This window comes from Oncorhynchus kisutch, unplaced genomic scaffold (assembly GCF_002021735.2).
Source record: "Oncorhynchus kisutch isolate 150728-3 unplaced genomic scaffold, Okis_V2 scaffold4040, whole genome shotgun sequence".
Lineage (NCBI taxonomy): Eukaryota > Metazoa > Chordata > Actinopteri > Salmoniformes > Salmonidae > Oncorhynchus > Oncorhynchus kisutch.
The window spans coordinates 276,558-296,625 of record NW_022265985.1 but is presented as its reverse complement, the minus strand read 5'-3'; the positions used below and the strand labels follow the sequence as shown (position 1 = coordinate 296,625).

The 20,068-nt window shown below is 44.4% G+C and overlaps 1 protein-coding gene across 1 annotated transcript; it reads right to left on the bottom strand.

The window, feature by feature from the left end:
- Positions 1 to 74: 74 nt before the first annotated feature.
- LOC109885578 (lysosome-associated membrane glycoprotein 1-like) lies at positions 75 to 17,924 on the bottom strand. The gene is made up of 9 exons (XM_031821960.1): positions 17,601 to 17,924; positions 12,021 to 12,139; positions 11,634 to 11,850; positions 8,069 to 8,230; positions 6,854 to 7,062; positions 6,608 to 6,733; positions 6,387 to 6,453; positions 5,060 to 5,227; positions 75 to 1,772 (listed from the first exon to the last, which is right to left on the bottom strand). Exons 1-9 carry the CDS (start codon positions 17,650 to 17,652, stop codon positions 1,633 to 1,635), a joined length of 1,260 nt encoding a protein of 419 aa, XP_031677820.1. The 5' UTR covers positions 17,653 to 17,924; the 3' UTR covers positions 75 to 1,632.
- Between the last annotated feature and the right edge of the window lie 2,144 nt (positions 17,925 to 20,068).

The following is a 20,068-nucleotide window of genomic DNA, read 5'->3' as shown; positions in this document are numbered from 1 at the left end:
ACTTTTGTAGTCCCTGTAAATCTCTAGTGCTGGGAACTACAAACCCCATCTATTCTCGACTCAGGAAGCAGAAGAAAGGTGTTTCAGATGTCTTTTATTGACCTTAGCAAGACGCATAATAGAAAAATGATCAAAACATTCTCTACAAAAATAAAAAGATCAACTCGCTACAATGGATGAACACAAATCTCATGGGAGGAGAGGGGAGGAGCTAAACTATATTACACACCAGGTCAACACAATCTCATGGGAGGAGAGGGGAGGAGCTAAACTATATTACACACCAGGTCAACACAATCTCATGGGAGGAGAGGGGAGGAGCTAAACGATATTACACACCAGGTCAACACAATCTCAGGGGAGGAGAGGGGAGGAGCTAAACGATATTACACACCAGGTCAACACATCCATCATGAAACAACCTTAACCTTGTTCTGTTCCTCAGTCCGACAGCGTCCACAACCTTTTGTTATGAAACGCAGTAAAACCACAAAACACATAATTCCCCCACCCCCCCACAAGGCCTTTCAAATGTTCCTGTGACCTACAACATAATCCGGTCAGTATTCCTGACCAGAGAGGAGGAGGTGTTAGACATTCAAGTTTCCCTTTGTGTTCCCTCACAGGAGTCTTCAGACCTCCCTAGGTGATGTCGTAGAAAAGATGGCGGTCCTGAACGAAAGGAGATGAGGAAGGAAGGGAAGCTTGTTGAGTCCATCACAAAACGTGCTTCTAGGATAGACCCACTCTTCCATAAGAGTTTAATACTATATCATTTAATATCGGATTAATTTCATTTACTCAAAAAACTGCAATTGAAGAAAAAATAAATTCTTTAAATTCCGTTTAAAGCGAGAATCCACCCAAGTCAAACATGATATCAGAACTAAAAGGGTATACTGAGCCAGCTGCAGTAGAGATGGGCTAGAGACAGAGGGGGAAGGTAGGTTGACCAGCCACTAGTCTGTTAGTAGAGATGGGCTAGAGACAGAGAGACGAGGGGGAAGGTAGGTTGACCAGCCACTAGTCTGTTAGTAGAGATGGGCTAGAGACAGAGAGACGAGGGGGAAGGTAGGTTGACCAGCCACTAGTCTGTTAGTAGAGATGGGCTAGAGACAGAGAGACGAGGGGGAAGGTAGGTTGACCAGCCACTAGTCTGTTAGTAGAGATGGGCTAGAGACAGAGAGACGAGGGGGAAGGTAGGTTGACCAGCCACTAGTCTGTTAGTAGAGATGGGCTAGAGACAGACAGAGGGGGAAGGTAGGTTGACCAGCCACTAGTCTGTTAGTAGAGATGGGCTAGAGACAGAGGGGGAAGGTAGGTTTGACCAGGCACTAGTCTGTTAGTAGGTAGCAGAGGATGAGTTGCTGTGAATAACAATACACACACAGACAGACAGACAGACAGACAGACAGACAGACAGACACACTGCAGAGAGGGCCTGGTTTGTACATGGTCCAGTCAGTCATTAGTAGCAGTGGTTGAGCGTCCGGCTCTCTGCAGTCTGCCTGAAAAGACTCCCTACATTGTGCACTAAGTTTGACCAGAATCCACATAGACCTCTGGTGAAAAGTAGTGCACTATAGGGAATAGGGTGCTGATTGATACACATAAGGTTGTGTGTCAGTGTTCTCAGATGGTCTGGTATCCAGCATGGCTCCTCTTCCTGCCGATGAGGTAAGCGATGAGAACGATGAGAACCAGGCCGGCCAGAGCGGCTCCCACGACGATGGGAATCAACATGCTGTCCTGATCCAACTGACACTCCTCCGCTAGAGGGAGGGAGAGGAGGGGATGTGGAGGGCGAAGGAGGTTATGTGGAGGGAGAGGGGGGGGAGGGGAGGATGTGGAGGGAGAGTGTGGAGGGAGAGGGGGGGATGTGGAGGGAGAGGGGGGGATGTGGAGGGAGAGGGAGAGTGTGGAGGGAGATGAGGGAGAGAAAGAAACATTTCTGTTTAACTCATACAGTGCCTTGCGAAAGTATTCGGCCCCCTTGAACTTTGCGACCTTTTGCCACATTTCAGGCTTCAAACAAAGATATAAAACTGTATTTTTTTGTGAAGAATCAACAACAAGTGGGACACAATCATGAAGTGGAACGACATTTATTGGATATTTCAAACTTTTTTAACAAATCAAAAACTGAAAAATTGGGCGTGCAAAATTATTCAGCCCCCTTAAGTTAATACTTTGTAGCGCCACCTTTTGCTGCGATTACAGCTGTAAGTCGCTTGGGGTATGTCTCTATCAGTTTTGCACATCGAGAGACTGACATTTTTTCCCATTCCTCCTTGCAAAACAGCTCGAGCTCAGTGAGGTTGGATGGAGAGCATTTGTGAACAGCAATTTTCAGTTCTTTCCACAGATTCTCGATTGGATTCAGGTCTGGACTTTGACTTGGCCATTCTAACACCTGGATATGTTTATTTTTGAACCATTCCATTGTAGATTTTGCTTTATGTTTTGGATCATTGTCTTGTTGGAAGACAAATCTCCGTCCCAGTCTCAGGTCTTTTGCAGACTCCATCAGGTTTTCTTCCAGAATGGTCCTGTATTTGGCTCCATCCATCTTCCCATCAATTTTAACCATCTTCCCTGTCCCTGCTGAAGAAAAGCAGGCCCAAACCATGATGCTGCCACCACCATGTTTGACAGTGGGGATGTTGTGTTCAGGGTTATGAGCTGTGTTGCTTTTACGCCAAACATAAAGTTTTGCATTGTTGCCAAAAAGTTCAATTTTGGTTTCATCTGACCAGAGCACCTTCTTCCACATGTTTGGTGTGTCTCCCAGGTGGCTTGTGGCAAACTTTAAACAACACTTTTTATGGATATCTTTAAGAAATGGCTTTCTTCTTGCCACTCTTCCATAAAGGCCAGATTTGTGCAATATATGACTGATTGTTGTCCTATGGACAGAGTCTCCCACCTCAGCTGTAGATCTCTGCAGTTCATCCAGAGTGATCATGGGCCTCTTGGCTGCATCTCTGATCAGTCTTCTCCTTGTATGAGCTGAAAGTTTAGAGGGACGGCCAGGTCTTGGTAGATTTGCAGTGGTCTGATACTCCTTCCATTTCAATATTATCGCTTGCACAGTGCTCCTTGGGATGTTTAAAGCTTGGAAATCTTTTTGTATCCAAATCCAGCTTTAAACTTCTTCACAACAGTATCTCAGACCTGCCTGGTGTGTTCCTTGTTCTTCATGATGCTCTTTGCGCTTTTAACGGACCTCTGAGACTATCACAGTGCAGGTGCATTTATACGGAGACTTGATTACACACAGGTGGATTGTATTTATCATCATTAGTCATTTAGGTCAACATTGGATCATTCAGAGATCCTCACTGAACTTCTGGAGAGAGTTTGCTGCACTGAAAGGGGCTGAATAATTTTGCACGCCCAATTTTTCAGTTTTTGATTTGTTAAAAAAGTTTGAAATACCCAATAAATGTCGTTCCACTTCATGATTGTGTCCCACTTGTTGTTGATTCTTCACAAAAAAAATACAGTTTTATATCTTTATGTTTGAAGCCTGAAATGTGGCAAAAGGTCGCAAAGTTCAAGGGGGCCGAATACTTTCGCAAGGCACTGTATGAAATTCATGTTGCTGGCTGAAGCTCATCTTAACTGGAATAAACATTTATTTAATAACAAGATTTGGATTCTATGACTTTGCACTTTTCTCCTCTGAGTGATGAGATCACTGATGACGTTGGGAAGTAGACTTGAAGCGTCGTCTTACATGAATGATAGTGTCTGTTGTAGTGCACTAGAAACTAGCCTGATTCTCTGTACACCAGACATTATTAAATAAACTACTGAACTTCTAATCAAGGACACATTGACTAAGGGTAGAGAGAGAGAGAGAGAGAAGAGATGGCTAGATCATCTGAAAGTGTAGAGAGAGAGAGGAGAGATGGCTAGATCATCTGAAAGTGTAGAGAGAGAGAGGAGAGATGGCTAGATCATCTGAAAGTGTAGAGAGAGAGAGGAGAGATGGCTAGATCATCTGAAAGTGTAGAGAGAGAGAGGAGAGATGGCTAGATCATCTGAAAGTGTAGAGAGAGAGAGGAGAGATGGCTAGATCATCTGAAAGTGTAGAGAGAGAGAGGAGAGATGGCTAGATCATCTGAAAGTGTAGAGAGAGAGAGGAGAGATGGCTAGATCATCTGAAAGTGTAGAGAGAGAGAGGAGAGATGGCTAGATCATCTGAAAGTGTAGAGAGAGAGAGGAGAGATGGCTAGATCATCTGAAAGTGTAGAGAGAGAGAGGAGAGATGGCTAGATCATCTGAAAGTGTAGAGAGAGAGAGGAGAGATGGCTAGATCATCTGAAAGTGTAGAGAGAGAGGAGAGATGGCTAGATCATCTGAAAGTGTAGAGAGAGAGGAGAGATGGCTAGATCATCTGAAAGTGTAGAGAGAGAGGAGAGATGGCTAGATCATCTGAAAGTGTAGAGAGAGAGGAGAGATGGCTAGATCATCTGAAAGTGTAGAGAGAGAGGAGAGATGGCTAGATCATCTGAAAGTGTAGAGAGAGAGGAGAGATGGCTAGATCATCTGAAAGTATAGAGAGAGAGAGGAGAGATGGCTAGATCATATGAAAGGGTAGAGAGAGAGGAGAGATGGATAGATCATATGAAAGTGTAGAGAGAGAGAGGAGAGATGGATAGATCATATGAAAGTGTAGAGAGAGAGAGGAGAGATGGATAGATCATATGAAAGTGTAGAGAGAGAGGAGAGATGGATAGATCATATGAAAGGAGAGGAGAGATGGATAGATCATATGAAAGTGTAGAGAGATAGGAGAGATGGATAGATCATCTGAAAGGAGAGGAGAGATGGATAGATCATATGAAAGTGTAGAGAGATAGGAGAGATGGATAGATCATATGAAAAGGTAGAGAGAGAGGAGAGATGGATAGATCATATGAAAGTGTAGAGAGAGGAGAGATCATATGAAAGGAGAGGAGAGATGGATAGATCATATGAAAGGAGAGGAGAGATGGTTAGATCATATGAAAGTGTAGAGAGGGAGAACGCTAGATTAGATCATATCCGGTACCTTGTGCAAACTGTCCTCTGGTGATGCCGAAGGGCTGGACCTGCAGGTGGAAGGTGTTGAGGGAGAAGTTCTGGTCTACAGCCAGAGTCTGTTCTGAACTACACATGTAGCTACGCCCCAGGGAGCCACGCAGGTAATCCAGACTACTGTTACTGGTGTTGAACGGGGCTGGAGGGAGGGAGAGAGAGAGAGAGAGAGAGAGAGAGAGAGGAAGAGTAGAGAGGTAGAGGTGAACAGAGATCCAGACATTGTTATGGAACAGCAATTATTCAACAGAGAGACAGACAGAGAGCGATAAAGAGAGAGGCACATAGAGAGAGACAGAGACAGAGAGAGAGAGTGGCAAGAAGAAAGCAATTTCTTAAAGATATCCATAAAAAGTGTCATTTAAAGTTTGCCACAAGCCACCTGGGAGACACACCAAACAAGTGGTGCTCTGGTCAGATGAAACCAAAATTGAACTTTTTGGCAACAATGCAAAACGTTATGTTTGGCGTAAAAGCAACACAGCTCATCACCCTGAACACACCATCCCCACTGTCAAACATGGTGGTGGCAGCATCATGGTTTGGGCCTGCTTTTCTTCAGCAGGGACAGGGAAGATGGTTAAAATTGATGGGAAGATGGATGGAGCCAAATACAGGACCATTCTGGAAGAAAATCTGATGGAGTCTGAAAAAGACCTGAGACTGGGACGGAGATTTGTCTTCCAACAAGACAATGATCAAAAACATAAAGCAAAATCTACAATGGAATGGTTCAAAAATAAACATATCCAGGTGTTAGAATGGCCATGTCAAAGTCCAGACCTGAATCCAATCGAGAATCTGTGGAAAGAACTGAAAACTGCTGTTCACAAATGCTCTCCATCCAACCTCACTGAGCTCGAGCTGTTTTGCAAGGAGGAATGGGAAAAAATGTCAGTCTTTCGATGTGCAAAACTGATAGAGACATACCCCAAGCGACTTACAGCTGTAATCGCAGCAAAAGGTGGCGCTACAAAGTATTAACTTAAGGGGGCTGAAACATTTTGCACGCCCAATTTGTCCGTTTTTAATTTGTTAAAAAAGTTTGAAATATCCAATAAATGTCGTTCCACTTCATGATTGTGTCCCACTTGTTGTTGATTCTTCACAAAAAAATACAGTTTTATATCTTTATGTTTGAAGCCTGAAATGTGGCAAAAGGTCGCAAAGTTCAAGGGGGCCGAATACTTTCGCAAGGCACTGTATATATCATCTCAGTTCTGAAGAGACCGATCATCAGTGTAACATACTGGTACTGTTTGGTCTTTATGGACACTATTGATACCAGAGGAAACACTAACCTGTCATATCAGGCCAAGCTGCTACCACAGACAGACCAGTCAGGTGGTACCTGTTAGACGTGGTGTTCTGGAAAGACAAGAAACAACATCAGCCACAGAGGAGAGGAGAGAGAATTGACAGACAGATAGATAACCAGTCAGGCAGACTGATAGCCAGACAGGCAGACAGACAAAAGTGTAAAAGACTGACAGACAGGTAAACGGTAGAGTGATGATGTCACCAGAGTAAACAGGAAGCTGAGGTTGGTGGCACTGCCCTGTGTCAGCACCAGGGTGGCGCTGGTGGGGTCACATGATCCTGAGCTGGTCGTCTGATTGGGCTGCAGGTTTACTACTTCTTGGATAGTCTGTCAATGAGGAGGAGAGGGATAGGTTATTGTGTGTTACTGGGACAGTGTGTGTGTGTGTGTGTGTGTGTGTGTGTGTGTGTGTGTGTGTGTGTGTGCGCACATGAGTGTGTGGGCTACCTTATTCTGTGAGGCAGAGAAGTGGGAGATGTTGAGCTGCAGTGCCATGCGGGCCAGCAGACAGACGGTCCCGTTGCTATTGGAGACAGAGTAGCTGCCCTGGTTAGGGGTTCCAGGGGGAGTGGGGACGGGGGCGGGGGCTGCTGTGGTGGTGGAGGGGGATGGAGGCGGGGCTGTGGTGAAGCTCTGGTCAGCAGTACACACACTCTCTGGGAAGAACAGACGGTTCAGACAACACGGGTCAATACCCTCATACTGTTCAGACCAGCTATCACACAACACAGGTCAATACCCTCAGACTGTTCAGACAAGCTATCACACAACACAGGTCAATACCCTCATACTGTTCAGACCAGCTATCACACAACACAGGTCAATACCCTCATACTGTTCAGACCAGCTATCACACAACACAGGTCAATACCCTCATACTGTTCAGACCAGCTATCACACAACACAGGTCAATACCCTCATACTGTTCAGACCAGCTATCACACAACACAGGTCAATACCCTCATACTGTTCAGACCAGCTATCACACAACACAGGTCAATACCCTCATACTGTTCAGACCAGCTATCACACAACACAACACAGGTCAATACCCTCAGACTGTTCAGACCAGCTATCACACAACACAACACAGGTCAATACCCTCATACTGTTCAGACCAGCTATCACACAACACAGGTCAATACCCTCAGACTGTTCAGACCAGCTATCACACAACACAACACAGGTCAATACCCTCAGACTGTTCATTTAAACACAATAAGTTAAGTGGTCAAAGTCAAACATGTAAAGGAACAACCAAAGTGTTAATGGTCAGTAACCAGTTGTTAATGGTTGATGGTCAGTAACCAGTTGTTAATGGTTGATGGTCAGTAACCAGTTGTTAATGGTTGATGGTCAGTAACCAGTTGTTAATGGTTGATGGTCAGTAACCAGTTGTTAATGGTTGATGGTCAGTAACCAGTTGTTAATGGTTGATGGTCAGTAACCAGTTGTTAATGGTTGATGGTCAGTAACCAGTTGTTAATGGTTGATGGTCAGTAAACAGTTGTTAATGGTTGATGGTCAGTAAACAGTTGTTAATGTTTGATGGTCAGTGGTGGACAATAAATTGTGCGTCCCAAATTAGCCCCGGTCCAAAGTAGTGCACTATCTAGAGAAAGGGTGAGATTGGGGGCTCAGCCCAGGTGTTGGTGGCTGTACCGTTGGGGCTCAGATCGTCTCCTGTCATGTAGGCCTCCATCGTGACGTTTGAGAAGGTGACGGTGGCTCCTCCCACAATGACAGGTGAGGCGCTGATACATCTGTAGGTGGTGTTGACCCTAGCAACCATCCCTACAGAGGTCGTCTCCTCAGTTACCACATCTGTCGAAAAACAGACAAGACACATTGGTCAGAAATCAAATAATAATCCATTCTGTGTGTGAAGCATGACTCCTTGTGTTAGTATGTATGTGTTAGTATGTGTGCGTTAGCATGTGTGTGTTAGTATGTGTGTGAAGCATGACTCCTTGTGTTAGTATGTATGTGTTAGTATGTGTGTGTTAGTATGTGTGTGTTAGTATGTGTGTGAAGCATGACTCCTTGTGTTAGTATGTATGTGTTAGTATGTGTTAGTATGTGTGTGTGAAGCATGACTCCGTGTGTTAGTATGTGTGTGTTAGTATGTGTGTGTTAGTATGTGTGTGTTAGTATGTGTGTGAAGCATGACTCCGTGTGTTAGTATGTGTGTGTATGAAGCATGACTCCGTGTGTTAGTATGTGTGTGTGTGTGAGAAGCATGACTCCGTGTGTTAGTATGTATGTGTTAGTATGTGTGTGTGTGTGTGTGTGTGTGTGAGAAGCATGACTCCTTGTGTTAGTATGTATGTGTTAGTATGGGTGTGTGTGTGTGTGTGTGTGTGTGTGTGTGTGTGTGAAGCATGACTCCGTGTGTTAGTATGTGTGTGTGTGTGTGTGTGTGAGAAGCATGACTCCGTGTGTTAGTATGTATGTGTGTGTGTGTGTGTGAGAAGCATGACTCCGTGTGTTAGTATGTATGTGTGTGTGTATGTGTGTGTGTGTGTGTGTGTGTGTGTGTGAGTGAAGCATGACTCCGTGTGTTAGTATGTGAAGCATGACTCCGTGTGTTAGTATGTGTGTGTGTGTGGTGTTAGTATGTGTGTGTGAAGCGTGACTCCATGTGTTAGTATGTGTGTGTTAGTATGTGTGTGAAGCATGACTCCGTGTGTTAGTATGTGTGTGTATGTGTGTGTGTGTGAAGCATGACTCCGTGTGTTAGTATGTGTGTGTGTGTGTGTGTGAGAAGCATGACTCCGTGTGTTAGTATGTATGTGTGTGTGTGTGTGTGTGTGAAGCATGACTCCGTGTGTTAGTATGTGTGTGTGTGTGTGTGTGTGTGTGAAGCATGACTCCGTGTGTTAGTATGTGTGTGTGTGTGTGTGTGTGAAGCATGACTCCGTGTGTTAGTATGTGTGTGTGTGTGTGTGTGAGAAGCATGACTCCGTGTGTTAGTATGTATGTGTGTGTGTGTGTGTGTGTGTGAAGCATGACTCCGTGTGTTAGTATGTGTGTGTGTGTGTGTGTGTGTGAAGCATGACTCCGTGTGTTAGTATGTGTGTGTGTGTGTGTGTGTGAAGCATGACTCCGTGTGTTAGTATGTGTGTGTGTGTGTGTGTGTGTGTAGCATGACTCCGTGTGTTAGTATGTGTGTGTGTGTGTGTGTGTGAAGCATGACTCCGTGTGTTAGTATGTGTGTGTGTGTGTGTGTGTGTGTGTAGCATGACTCCGTGTGTTAGTATGTGTGTGTGTGAAGCATGACTCCATGTGTTAGTATGTGTGTGTGTGTGTGTGTGTGTGTGTGTGAAGCATGACTCCATGTGTTAGTATGTGTGTGTATGTATGTATACAGTGGGGCAAAAAAGTATTTAGTCAGCCACCAATTGTGCAAGTTCTCCCACTTAAAAAGATGAGAGAGGCCTGTAATTTTCATCATAGGTACACTTCAACTATGACAGACAAAATTAAAGAAAAAAAATCCAGAAAATCACATTGTAGGATTTTTAATGAATTAATCTGCAAATTATGGTGGAAAATAAGTATTTGGTCACCTACAAACAAGCAAGATTCCTGGCTCTCACAGACCTGTAACTTCTTCTTTAAGAGGCTTCTCTGTCCTCCACTCGTTACCTGTATTAATGGCACCTGTTTGATCTTGTTATCAGTATAAAATACACCTGTCCACAACCTCAAACAGTCACACTCCAAACTCCACTATGGCCAAGACCAAAGAGCTGTCAAAGGACACCAGAAACAAAATTGTAGACCTGCACCAGGCTGGGAAGACTGAATCTGCAATAGGTAAGCAGCTTGGTTTGAAGAAATCAACTGTGGGAGCAATTATTGGGAAATAGAAGACATACAAGACCACTGATAATCTCCCTCGATCTGGGGCTCCACGCAAGATCTCACCCCGTGGGGTCAAAATGATCACAAGAATGGTGAGCAAAAATCCCAGAACCACACGGGGGGACCTAGTGAATGACCTGCAGAGAGCTGGGACCAAAGTAACAAAGCCTACCATCAGTAACACACTACGCCGCTAGGGTCTCAAATCCAGCAGTGCTAGATGTGTCCCCCTGCTTAAGCCAGTACATGTCCAGGCCCGTCTGAAGTTTGCTAGAGAGAATTTGGATGATCCAGAGGAAGATTGGGAGAATGTCATATGGTCAGATGAAACCAAAATATAACTTTTTGGTAAAAACTCAACTCGTCATGTTTGGAGGACAAAGAATGCTGAGTTGCATCCAAAGAACACCATATCTACTGTGAAGCATGGGGGTGGAAACATCATGCTTTGGGGCTGTTTTTCTGCAAAGGGACCAGGACGACTGATCCGTGTAAAGAAAAGAATGAATGAGGCCATGTATCGTGAGATTTTGAGTAAAAACCTCCTTCCATCAGCAAGGGCATTGAAGATGAAACGTGGCTGGGTCTTTCAGCATGACAATGATCCCAAACACACCACCAGGGCAACGAAGGAGTGGCTTCGTAAGAAGCATTTCAAGGTCCTGGAGAGGCCTAGCCAGTCTCCAGATCTCAACCCCATAGAAAATCTTTGGAGGGAGTTGAAAGTCCGTGTTGCCCAGCAACAGCCCCAAAACATCACTGCTCTAGAGGAGATCTGCATGGAGGAATGGGCCAAAATACCAGCAACAGTGTGTGAAAACCTTGTGAAGACTTACAGAAAACATTTGACCAACAAAGGGTATATAACAAAGTATTGAGATAAACTTTTGTTATTGACCAAATACTTATTTTCCACCATAATTTGCAAATAAATTCATTAAAATTCCTACAATGTGATTTTCTGGATTTTTTTCCCTCATTTTGTCTGTCATAGTTGAAGTGTACCTATGGTGAAAATTACAGGCCTCTCTCATCTTTATAAGTGGGAGAACTTGCACAATTGGTGGCTGACAAAATATTTTTTTGCCCCACTGTATGTGTGTGTGAAGCGTGCCGTGTGTTAGTATGTGTGTGTGTGTGTGTGTGTGTGAAGTGTGACTCCGTGTGTTAGTGTGTGTGTTAGGGAGGACGTGAGGCAGGCAGTATGTATGTATATGTATGTATGTATGTATGTATGAAGCGTGACTCCCTGTGTTAGTATGTGTGTGAGTGTATGTGTGTGTGAAGCGTGACTCCATGTGTGTGTGTGTGTGAAGCGTGACTCCGTGTGTTAGTATGTGTGTGTGTGTCTCTTTCTCACCAGTGCTGTTGGCCTCTGGGAAGGTAGAGACATCACTGAGGTTGTACTGCAGGGTAAGGTTAGCGATGCTGTACAGACTGACATTGGATGAGAAGCTGAGGCCCAGGGCGTGGCCATCCCCGAACAACGCCACGAGCGAGGGGGAGCGGCCGTCACCCCCACACGAGCTGGCCACACCCACCACCGCCGAACCTGGGAGGGGCACCATCACCGTACGCTGGAGGGAAGAAGAAGTTTGTACATTTAAAAACATGTTCAGGAATAGTATCGTTGGCACAAACTCACGCACACAATGGTCTTGGGAAGAGAGACTTATGTTCAGGACATTATCAAAAGTATAATCTGTGTTTCTCTAAGCCGGAGAGGATTGTGGGGGATGTAGTTTACCGTGCCGTTGGCTGTGTCATAGGTGATGGAGAAAGAGGCGGAGAGTTCGGCTTTTATACAGGTGGAGTTTCCCTCGGTCACCTTCAGAGTGACCTGAGACTGGACTACAGTCACACAACCTGGGGAGAGACATCATCATCATCATCATCATCATCATCATCATCACTATAACCCTGACTGACTGGACTACAGTCACACAACCTGGGAGAGACATCATCATCATCATCATCATCACTATAACCCTGACTGACTGGACTACAGTCACACAACCTGGGAGAGATATCATCATCATCATCATCATCATCATCACTATAACCCTGACTGACTGGACTAGTCACACAACCTGGGAGAGACATCATCATCATCACTATAACCCTGACTGACTGGACTACAGTCACACAACCTTCTTCTCAGCTGTGGACGCGAGGGTTCTGGATCATGTTGTAGACGCGAGGGTTCTGGATCATGTTGTAGGGTTCTGGATCATGTTGTAGACGCGAGGGTTCTGGATCATGTTGTAGACGCGAGGGTTCTGGATCATGTTGTAGACGTGAGGGTTCTGGATCATGTTGTAGACGCGAGGGTTCTGGATCATGTTGTAGACGCGAGGGTTCTGGATCATGTTGTAGACGCGAGGGTTCTGGATCATGTTGTAGACGCGAGGGTTCTGGATCATGTTGTAGACGCGAGGGTTCTGGATCATGTTGTAGACGCGAGGGTTCTGGATCATGTTGTAGACGCGAGGGTTCTGGATCATGTTGTAGACGCGAGGGTTCTGGATCATGTTGTAGACGAGAGGGTTCTGGATCATGTTGTAGACGCGAGGGTTCTGGATCATGTTGTAGACGCGAGGGTTCTGGATCATGTTGTAGATGTGTGTTCAGGCTGTGACATCACTTATCTGTCTATCTAGATTGATATGTGACCTGAGTCCCTGTCTCGTCTCGTCTCATAAATATAAATATATACACACTAAACATAAAGGACCATAAGTAGCATAATGTGAACCACAACACGTGGTCCTTGGGTCAATACATACCTGAATGGGCCCTAGCAAACCGTATGCTAAAGTCTACTAGTTAACATTATCAAACAACATGGGTTCTACAATCTATTAACAGTATGTCCTTAATATAGCACAGGACACAGATAACACTCACTTAGTCAAGAAGGCATACTGGAGAGTTCTCTGATGGCTACCAAACAATGTCTGGTGTAGTGTGTGTATGGTGGCCATCTTTAATATGGTCAGCTGGTGACCATCTGATGTGTCAGTTGAGCGGTCAGGTGACTTGTCAGGTGACTTGGCGGCCATTTTGGAGAAACACTTTGCCACTGTGATAGTGATCCAGAACCCTCGCGTCTACAACATGATCCAGAACCCTCGCGTCTACAACATGATCCAGAACCCTCGCGTCTACAACATGATCCAGAACCCTCGGGTCTACAACAAGATCCAGAACCCTCGCGTCTACAACATGATCCAGAACCCTCGCGTCTACAACATGATCCAGAACCCTCGCGTCAACAACAAGATCCAGAACCCTACAACATGATCCAGAACCCTCGCGTCTACAACATGATCCAGAACCCTCGAGTCTACAACATGATCCAGAACCCTCACGTCCACAGCTGAGAAGCATCGTAATCTGTCCGTACGACCAGAATAAGTTCTAGCAGTTCAGTTCCAAGCATGAGAGGAGTTCTAGAATGTTTCCCGTGATGATGTAACGACAGTGCAGATGTAAAACTGGCAGGTCCTTCCCTCTTCCTTCACATGTACCATTACCAACCCCCTGTATTACCAACCCTCTAGTCTGGCACACAGCCTACTACAGACTATTAATACCTGCTCTGTGTTCCAAATGGCACACCCTATATAGGGCACTATTCAGACTCATTTACACCTGCTGGCTACCACAACGGACACAGAGGTCGAGGGGTTAAATATGTGTCTACCGACATACTGTTAAAGGTCAGGTTATTAGTGTGTGGCTAAGGAGTGCCTGACCAGAGGGCGTGGGCGTGGCTCAATAGTCTAGACGGGCTTCCTTTCTCTCCTCAGAGGATCAATTCATCCAAATCAGCACTTGTGTTCAGACAGAATGAATGTCAGATGAACTAAGAGTACATTCTAAATGACACCCTATATAGTGCACTACTTTTGACCAGGACTATTTTTGAGCAGCCCTATAGGCCCTGGTTAAAAGTAGTGCACTATCCCCTATGGGCCCTGGTTAAAAGTAGTGCACTATCCCCTATGGGCCCTGGTTAAAAGTAGTGCACTATCCCCTATGGGCCCTGGTTAAAAGTAGTGCACTATCCCCTATGGGCCCTGGTTAAAAGTAGTGCACTATCCCCTATGGGCCCTGGTTAAAAGTAGTGCACTATCCCCTATGGGCCCTGGTTAAAAGTAGTGCACTATCCCCTATAGGCCCTGGTTAAAAGTAGTGCACTATCCCCTATAGGCCCTGGTTAAAAGTAGTGCACTATCCCCTATAGGCCCTGGTTAAAAGTAGTGCACTATCCCCTATAGGCCCTGGTTAAAAGTAGTGCACTATCCCCTATAGGCCCTGGTTAAAAGTAGTGCACTATCCCCTATAGGCCCTGGTTAAAAGTAGTGCACTATCCCCTATAGGCCCTGGTTAAAAGTAGTGCACTATCCCCTATAGGCCCTGGTTAAAAGTAGTGCACTATCCCCTATAGGCCCTGGTTAAAAGTAGTGCACTATCCCCTATAGGCCCTGGTTAAAGGTAGTGCACTATCCCCTATAGGCCCTGGTTAAAGGTAGTGCACTATCCCCTATAGGCCCTGGTTAAAGGTAGTGCACTATACCCTATAGGCCCTGGTTAAAGGTAGTGCACTACGTTAGGAATAGGGTGCCACTTAAGACGCACCCTGTCTATCTAAGATGAGGTCATCAGCTTCCAGAGCAGGGAGCCTGACGCTGGCTCTGGTTTCATTAATTATTGGAATTGATTTGGCCAAGTGCATCTGCCTCTCTCTGTTCAGTGCGCTTTCTGCTTATGCAGTGGTCTCGCGATTTACCGGATCTTTTTTTCTGCAGTTTTAATTGAAGATCACTCCGCGACCAACACGACGCAGCGCTGTAGTTCAGCAGCAGATGATGCGCCGTCAGCCAATGACTTGGTATTCTCACTCGCCAGCTGTCATCAAATGTAGTCAAGCTAGCCATAAATTCTGACTGAGCTCAATTGTCATGAAACACATATACAGCGATGAGTTTCTCTCTCTTTCATACAAACGTATAACGAGGAGCACCCACAATGTCTTTTGTGTGTGGAAGTGCTTAGTAATGAGTCTCGCATAAGGAACAAATTAATAAAACGACATGTCCTGACCAAACATCCACAGCATGATGGTAAACCCAGGGAGTTATTTCAGAGCAGGGCTGAATGCTTCAGGAAACATCGCTTCGACAGTGGAAAAGTACGTCAGCTAGCAAGGCATTGTCGTCATTTTATAACAGAAATAAGGGAATACTAACTCTCATAGTAGTAGATGTGAGTTTCTCTTTCAAACAATCCCCTGGCCTTGTACACTGCTAATTGCTAATATTCGCCAAAGGAAGTTAGCTAGCTACTGATAGTGCAACCCTAAGTAACAGTGAAGATGAAGACAAGTCATTTTTTATTCTTTACTGGAATAAACGGATTGAAGCAAGACGTTGTTTGAGGCAAACCCACACACAGTCCTGGGTTGCTCATCTACAGCAGGAAGCGGTCTCCTGCTTGACTGAGAAAGCAGTAGATGAGTTCTGGTCCTGTTTGGCACCACATACTGATGTGAGTCAGGGTTCTCAACTCTGGCGTACTTAAAACAAGCACAGATAAAGTTTCAAGGCTGAGAATGACCTCAGTGTTACACTGTCTAAAAACAGAGCCCAGAATAGACATGTTGCTGTTAAAATACAATACATATGTTATATTTTGAACTGGGATAAACTGATTGATCACATCACACAGATGTAGAATAGAAAAGGACTGCGTGTGTGTTTTCTGGTCTATATCTGTGTGATGTGATCAATCAGTTTATTCCAGTTCAGAATATAACACGACTTGAATTTTAAACAGCAACAGTTCCAACCTAGACTTTCTATCAACAATAATTTCTACAGTAAGATGGACCGTAGGCCTGATCATTTTTACAGTAAGATGTACCGTATGCCTGATCATTTGTACAGTAAGATGTACTGTAGGCCTGATCATTTTTACATTTAGATGTACCGTAGACCTGATCATTTTGTCTTCATCTGTACTGTTACCTAGGGTTGCACTATCAAAAAGCCTGTCTATTCTGCATCTGTGTGATGTGATCAATCAGTTTGTTCCAGTTCAGAATGAAAATTATTTATTGAATTTTAACAGCAATAGTTCCAACCTAGACAGATGTGCATTTTAATGGTGTTTGTAAATATTGCATTTGTTTTAGGTATAATGGCAATGAAATATACCGATATTTATGTATAGTTGCATATTTTCCTAAGCTTGGGTCCCAGGAAAACATAATTTAGTGGGTTATTCATTTCCATTAACTATCTGGCCTGGTTGAGAGCAGAGAGCAACAGGCCCTGCTGTGCCTCATGCACCAGTGTGATGATGACTCAGGGAGTTTTACCCCAGTAGTTGAACATGACCCTGCCTGCCTCACGTCCTCCCTAACACACACACGCACACACACACACACACACACACAGCAAAACAGACAACACTGAAACAAAGAGCAACCACACTATAACACTATAATACTGTTTCCACGGCAGTAGAGAGAGGACGTGTGACTCAACACTGTAATCACAGGTTGACTACAACACACACATTACCAACCTGATTCCAGTTCTTATGTAGGCCTGGATCTTATCAGTATTAAATACAAAACAAAGGCAAGGGACAATGTTTCAAATGTCAATGAACCTGTGACCTTTGACCTGGCCCATGAATAGCAGCACAGCACACAAACTTTCCACAAAACAGTAGAAAAAAATCCAGACCACAACTACATTAGGCCTATAGCTTATAGTCGGTTGACTTGACAGTGCTGTGACAACACATCTGTGTGCTTGTGTCTCTCAGTATGAGCGGCCAGCTAATGGTCGGTCATAGAGGCTCCAGTGTTTCAACACACAAAGCACCTCTACGGTCACGTGAAGCGTTCCCGGAACAATGGGTTGACAGAGAGACAGATGCGCTGTTGATTTTAGGAAAACAAACTGCCCGTTTGTCTGTTCCCATTTGATTCACTTGACCTTCTACTGTCTGTCACACAACATGTCCTGGACATCATGACGAAATCAACATGTTGTGTACAAATACGACAGAGAGAAAAAAATAACATTACACCGAAACGTCCATAAATAAAACGTATATCCAAAAACATAAAAGAACATGCTTTATGTCATAGGCCCCTATAGAATTATTTATGTCTAACTTCCTTATGCCGAATTAACAAATCACCATACTACACGATAATATAACACTAGCGGAGATTATGACGTCGTTTCATTTCCCCCTCCGTCTCAGTAACAGTCCTCGATCGACCACCACTATAATAAACACTTACCAAGAATCGCAAGGCAGGCGATCCCGACAAGGAATGGACATGTTCGAGTCATGTTTCAAGTCCAGAGTTCAGTTTAACGGATAGCACACACCGCTTGTCCAAAGCAGCTGTCCAGGCAGTGCAACAACAACCCCGAAAAGTAAAGATCGACCTTCCTTTTCCTGTTATTCTGTCCCCTTTTATATGGCGGTTGGTTATTTAATAATTTTTCATATACTTGGTCCTGTTTTTGGAGCAGGTTGCAGAAGTCAGACAGTATCGCTTCCTTTCATGTCCTTAATACCAGGAGGGAACGTCCAGTCACGTGAACCAAGCTTTAGAACCACCCAGCACCGTCACGTGAGGCAGCCAGCGACACCCTCTTATTCCAGCCCGATGGCGACCGACACCTCCCCTCCCTGACACAACTCAGTACTGTGCTACTACTGAAAAACCCTGCTCAAATCAGAATCTACTGTAAAATACTGTATCAAAGAATGTGTTATTTCGTTTTGGATATTTGAAAACGTCAGCTAAAAACAACAGCTATTTATAGGCCAAAGTGAGGCCCCTAGCAACCCTAAAGGAAAAAACATATGTACATAGCAGATAAACAAGTACTAATGATCTAGTAGATGTGTTTTATGTTGCGTTAACTATGTATACTGCTGTCTTGGCTCACTTGGAAAAATGTCAATGTGACCTGTCTGGTTAAATAAAGGATGGTGGCCAATGTTTTACAACTTGTCTGTGATCTATGTGGAGAGAGAGATATAAAACCCAGTGTCTTATAGTAGAGAGGAACGGCAGACAGCAGCAGTCAGTGTCTTATAGTAAAGAGGAAAGGCAGACAGCAGTAGTCAGTCTTATAGTAAAGAGGAAAGGCAGACAGCAGTAGTCAGTCTTATAGTAGAGAGGAAAGGCAGACAGCAGTAGTCAGTGTCTTATAGTAGAGAGGAAAGGCAGACAACAGTAGTCAGTCTTATAGTAAAGAGGAAAGGCAGACAGCAGTAGTCAGTCTTATAGTAAAGAGGAAAGGCAGACAGCAGTAGTCAGTCTTATAGTAGAGAGGAAAGGCAGACAGCAGTAGTCAGTCTTATAGTAAAGAGGAAATTTCAAATGGCACCCTATTCTCTATAGGGGCTCTGGTGAAAAGTAGTGCACTAAATAGGGACTAAGGTGCCGTTTGGGATATAAGCAATATCAAGGCGAGATTTGAGACAACTGGTGCCTCGCCTTCAGTTAGTTTGACTTTCTCGTCTTCGGTTTCGTCCGTCTATTCCAGGGATCATCAACTAGATTCAGATGCGGGCTGATAATACAAATATTTGTAGACTGCAATTTGACAGTAAGAAGCCCAAACATATATATTTCAAATCAAATTTTATTTGCCACCTGCGCCGAATACAACTGGTGTAGACTTCACTGTGAAATGCTTGATTACAAGCCCCTAACCAACAACACAGTTTAAAAATAATGGTAACAAGAGGAATGAAATACACAATGGAGCTCCATACAGGAAGTACCAGATCAATGTGGAGCTCCATACAGGAAGTACCAGATCAATGTGAAGCTACATACAGGAAGTACCAGATCAATGTGAAGCTACATACAGGAAGTACCAGATCAATGTGGAGCTATATACAGGAAGTACCAGATCAATGTGGAGCTATATACAGGAAGTACCAGATCAATGTGGAGCTATATACAGGAAGTACCAGATCAATGTGGAGCTATATACAGGAAGTACCAGATCAATGTGGAGCTATATACAGGATGTACCAGATCAATGTGGAGCTATATACAGGATGTACCAGATCAATGTGGAGCTATATACAGGATGTACCAGATCAATGTGGAGCTATATACAGGATGTACCAGATCAATGTGGAGCTATATACAGGAAGTACCAGATCAATGTGGAGCTATATACAGGAAGTACCAGATCAATGTGGAGCTATATACAGGAGTACCAGATCAATGTGGAGCTATATACAGGAGTACCAGATCAATGTGGAGCTATATACAGGAAGTACCAGATCAATGTGCAGAGGTACGAGCTATTTGAGGTGGTTATTTACATGAAGGCAGGTTAAGTGACAAGGAATCATAGATAATAAGATTGAAATGTGTAAAAGTGTGTTCTGTGTGTGCAGGTTTTATTTGACCAAAACAAGGTTGATTTCTTTAGGGGTCCTGGCCAGTAAGGTTGATTTCTTTAGGGGTCCTGGCCAGTAAGGTTGATTTCTTCAGGGGTCCTGGCCAGTAAGGTTGATTTCTTCAGGGGTCCTGGCCAGTAAGGTTGATTTCTTCAGGGGTCCTGGCCAGTAAGGTTGATTTCTTCAGGGGTCCTGGCCAGTAAGGTTGATTTCTTCAGGGGTCCTGGCCAGTAAGGTTGATTTCTTCAGGGGTCCTGGCCAGTAAGGTTGATTTCTTCAGGGGTCCTGGCCAGTAAGGTTGATTTCTTTAGGGGTCCTGGCCAGTAAGGT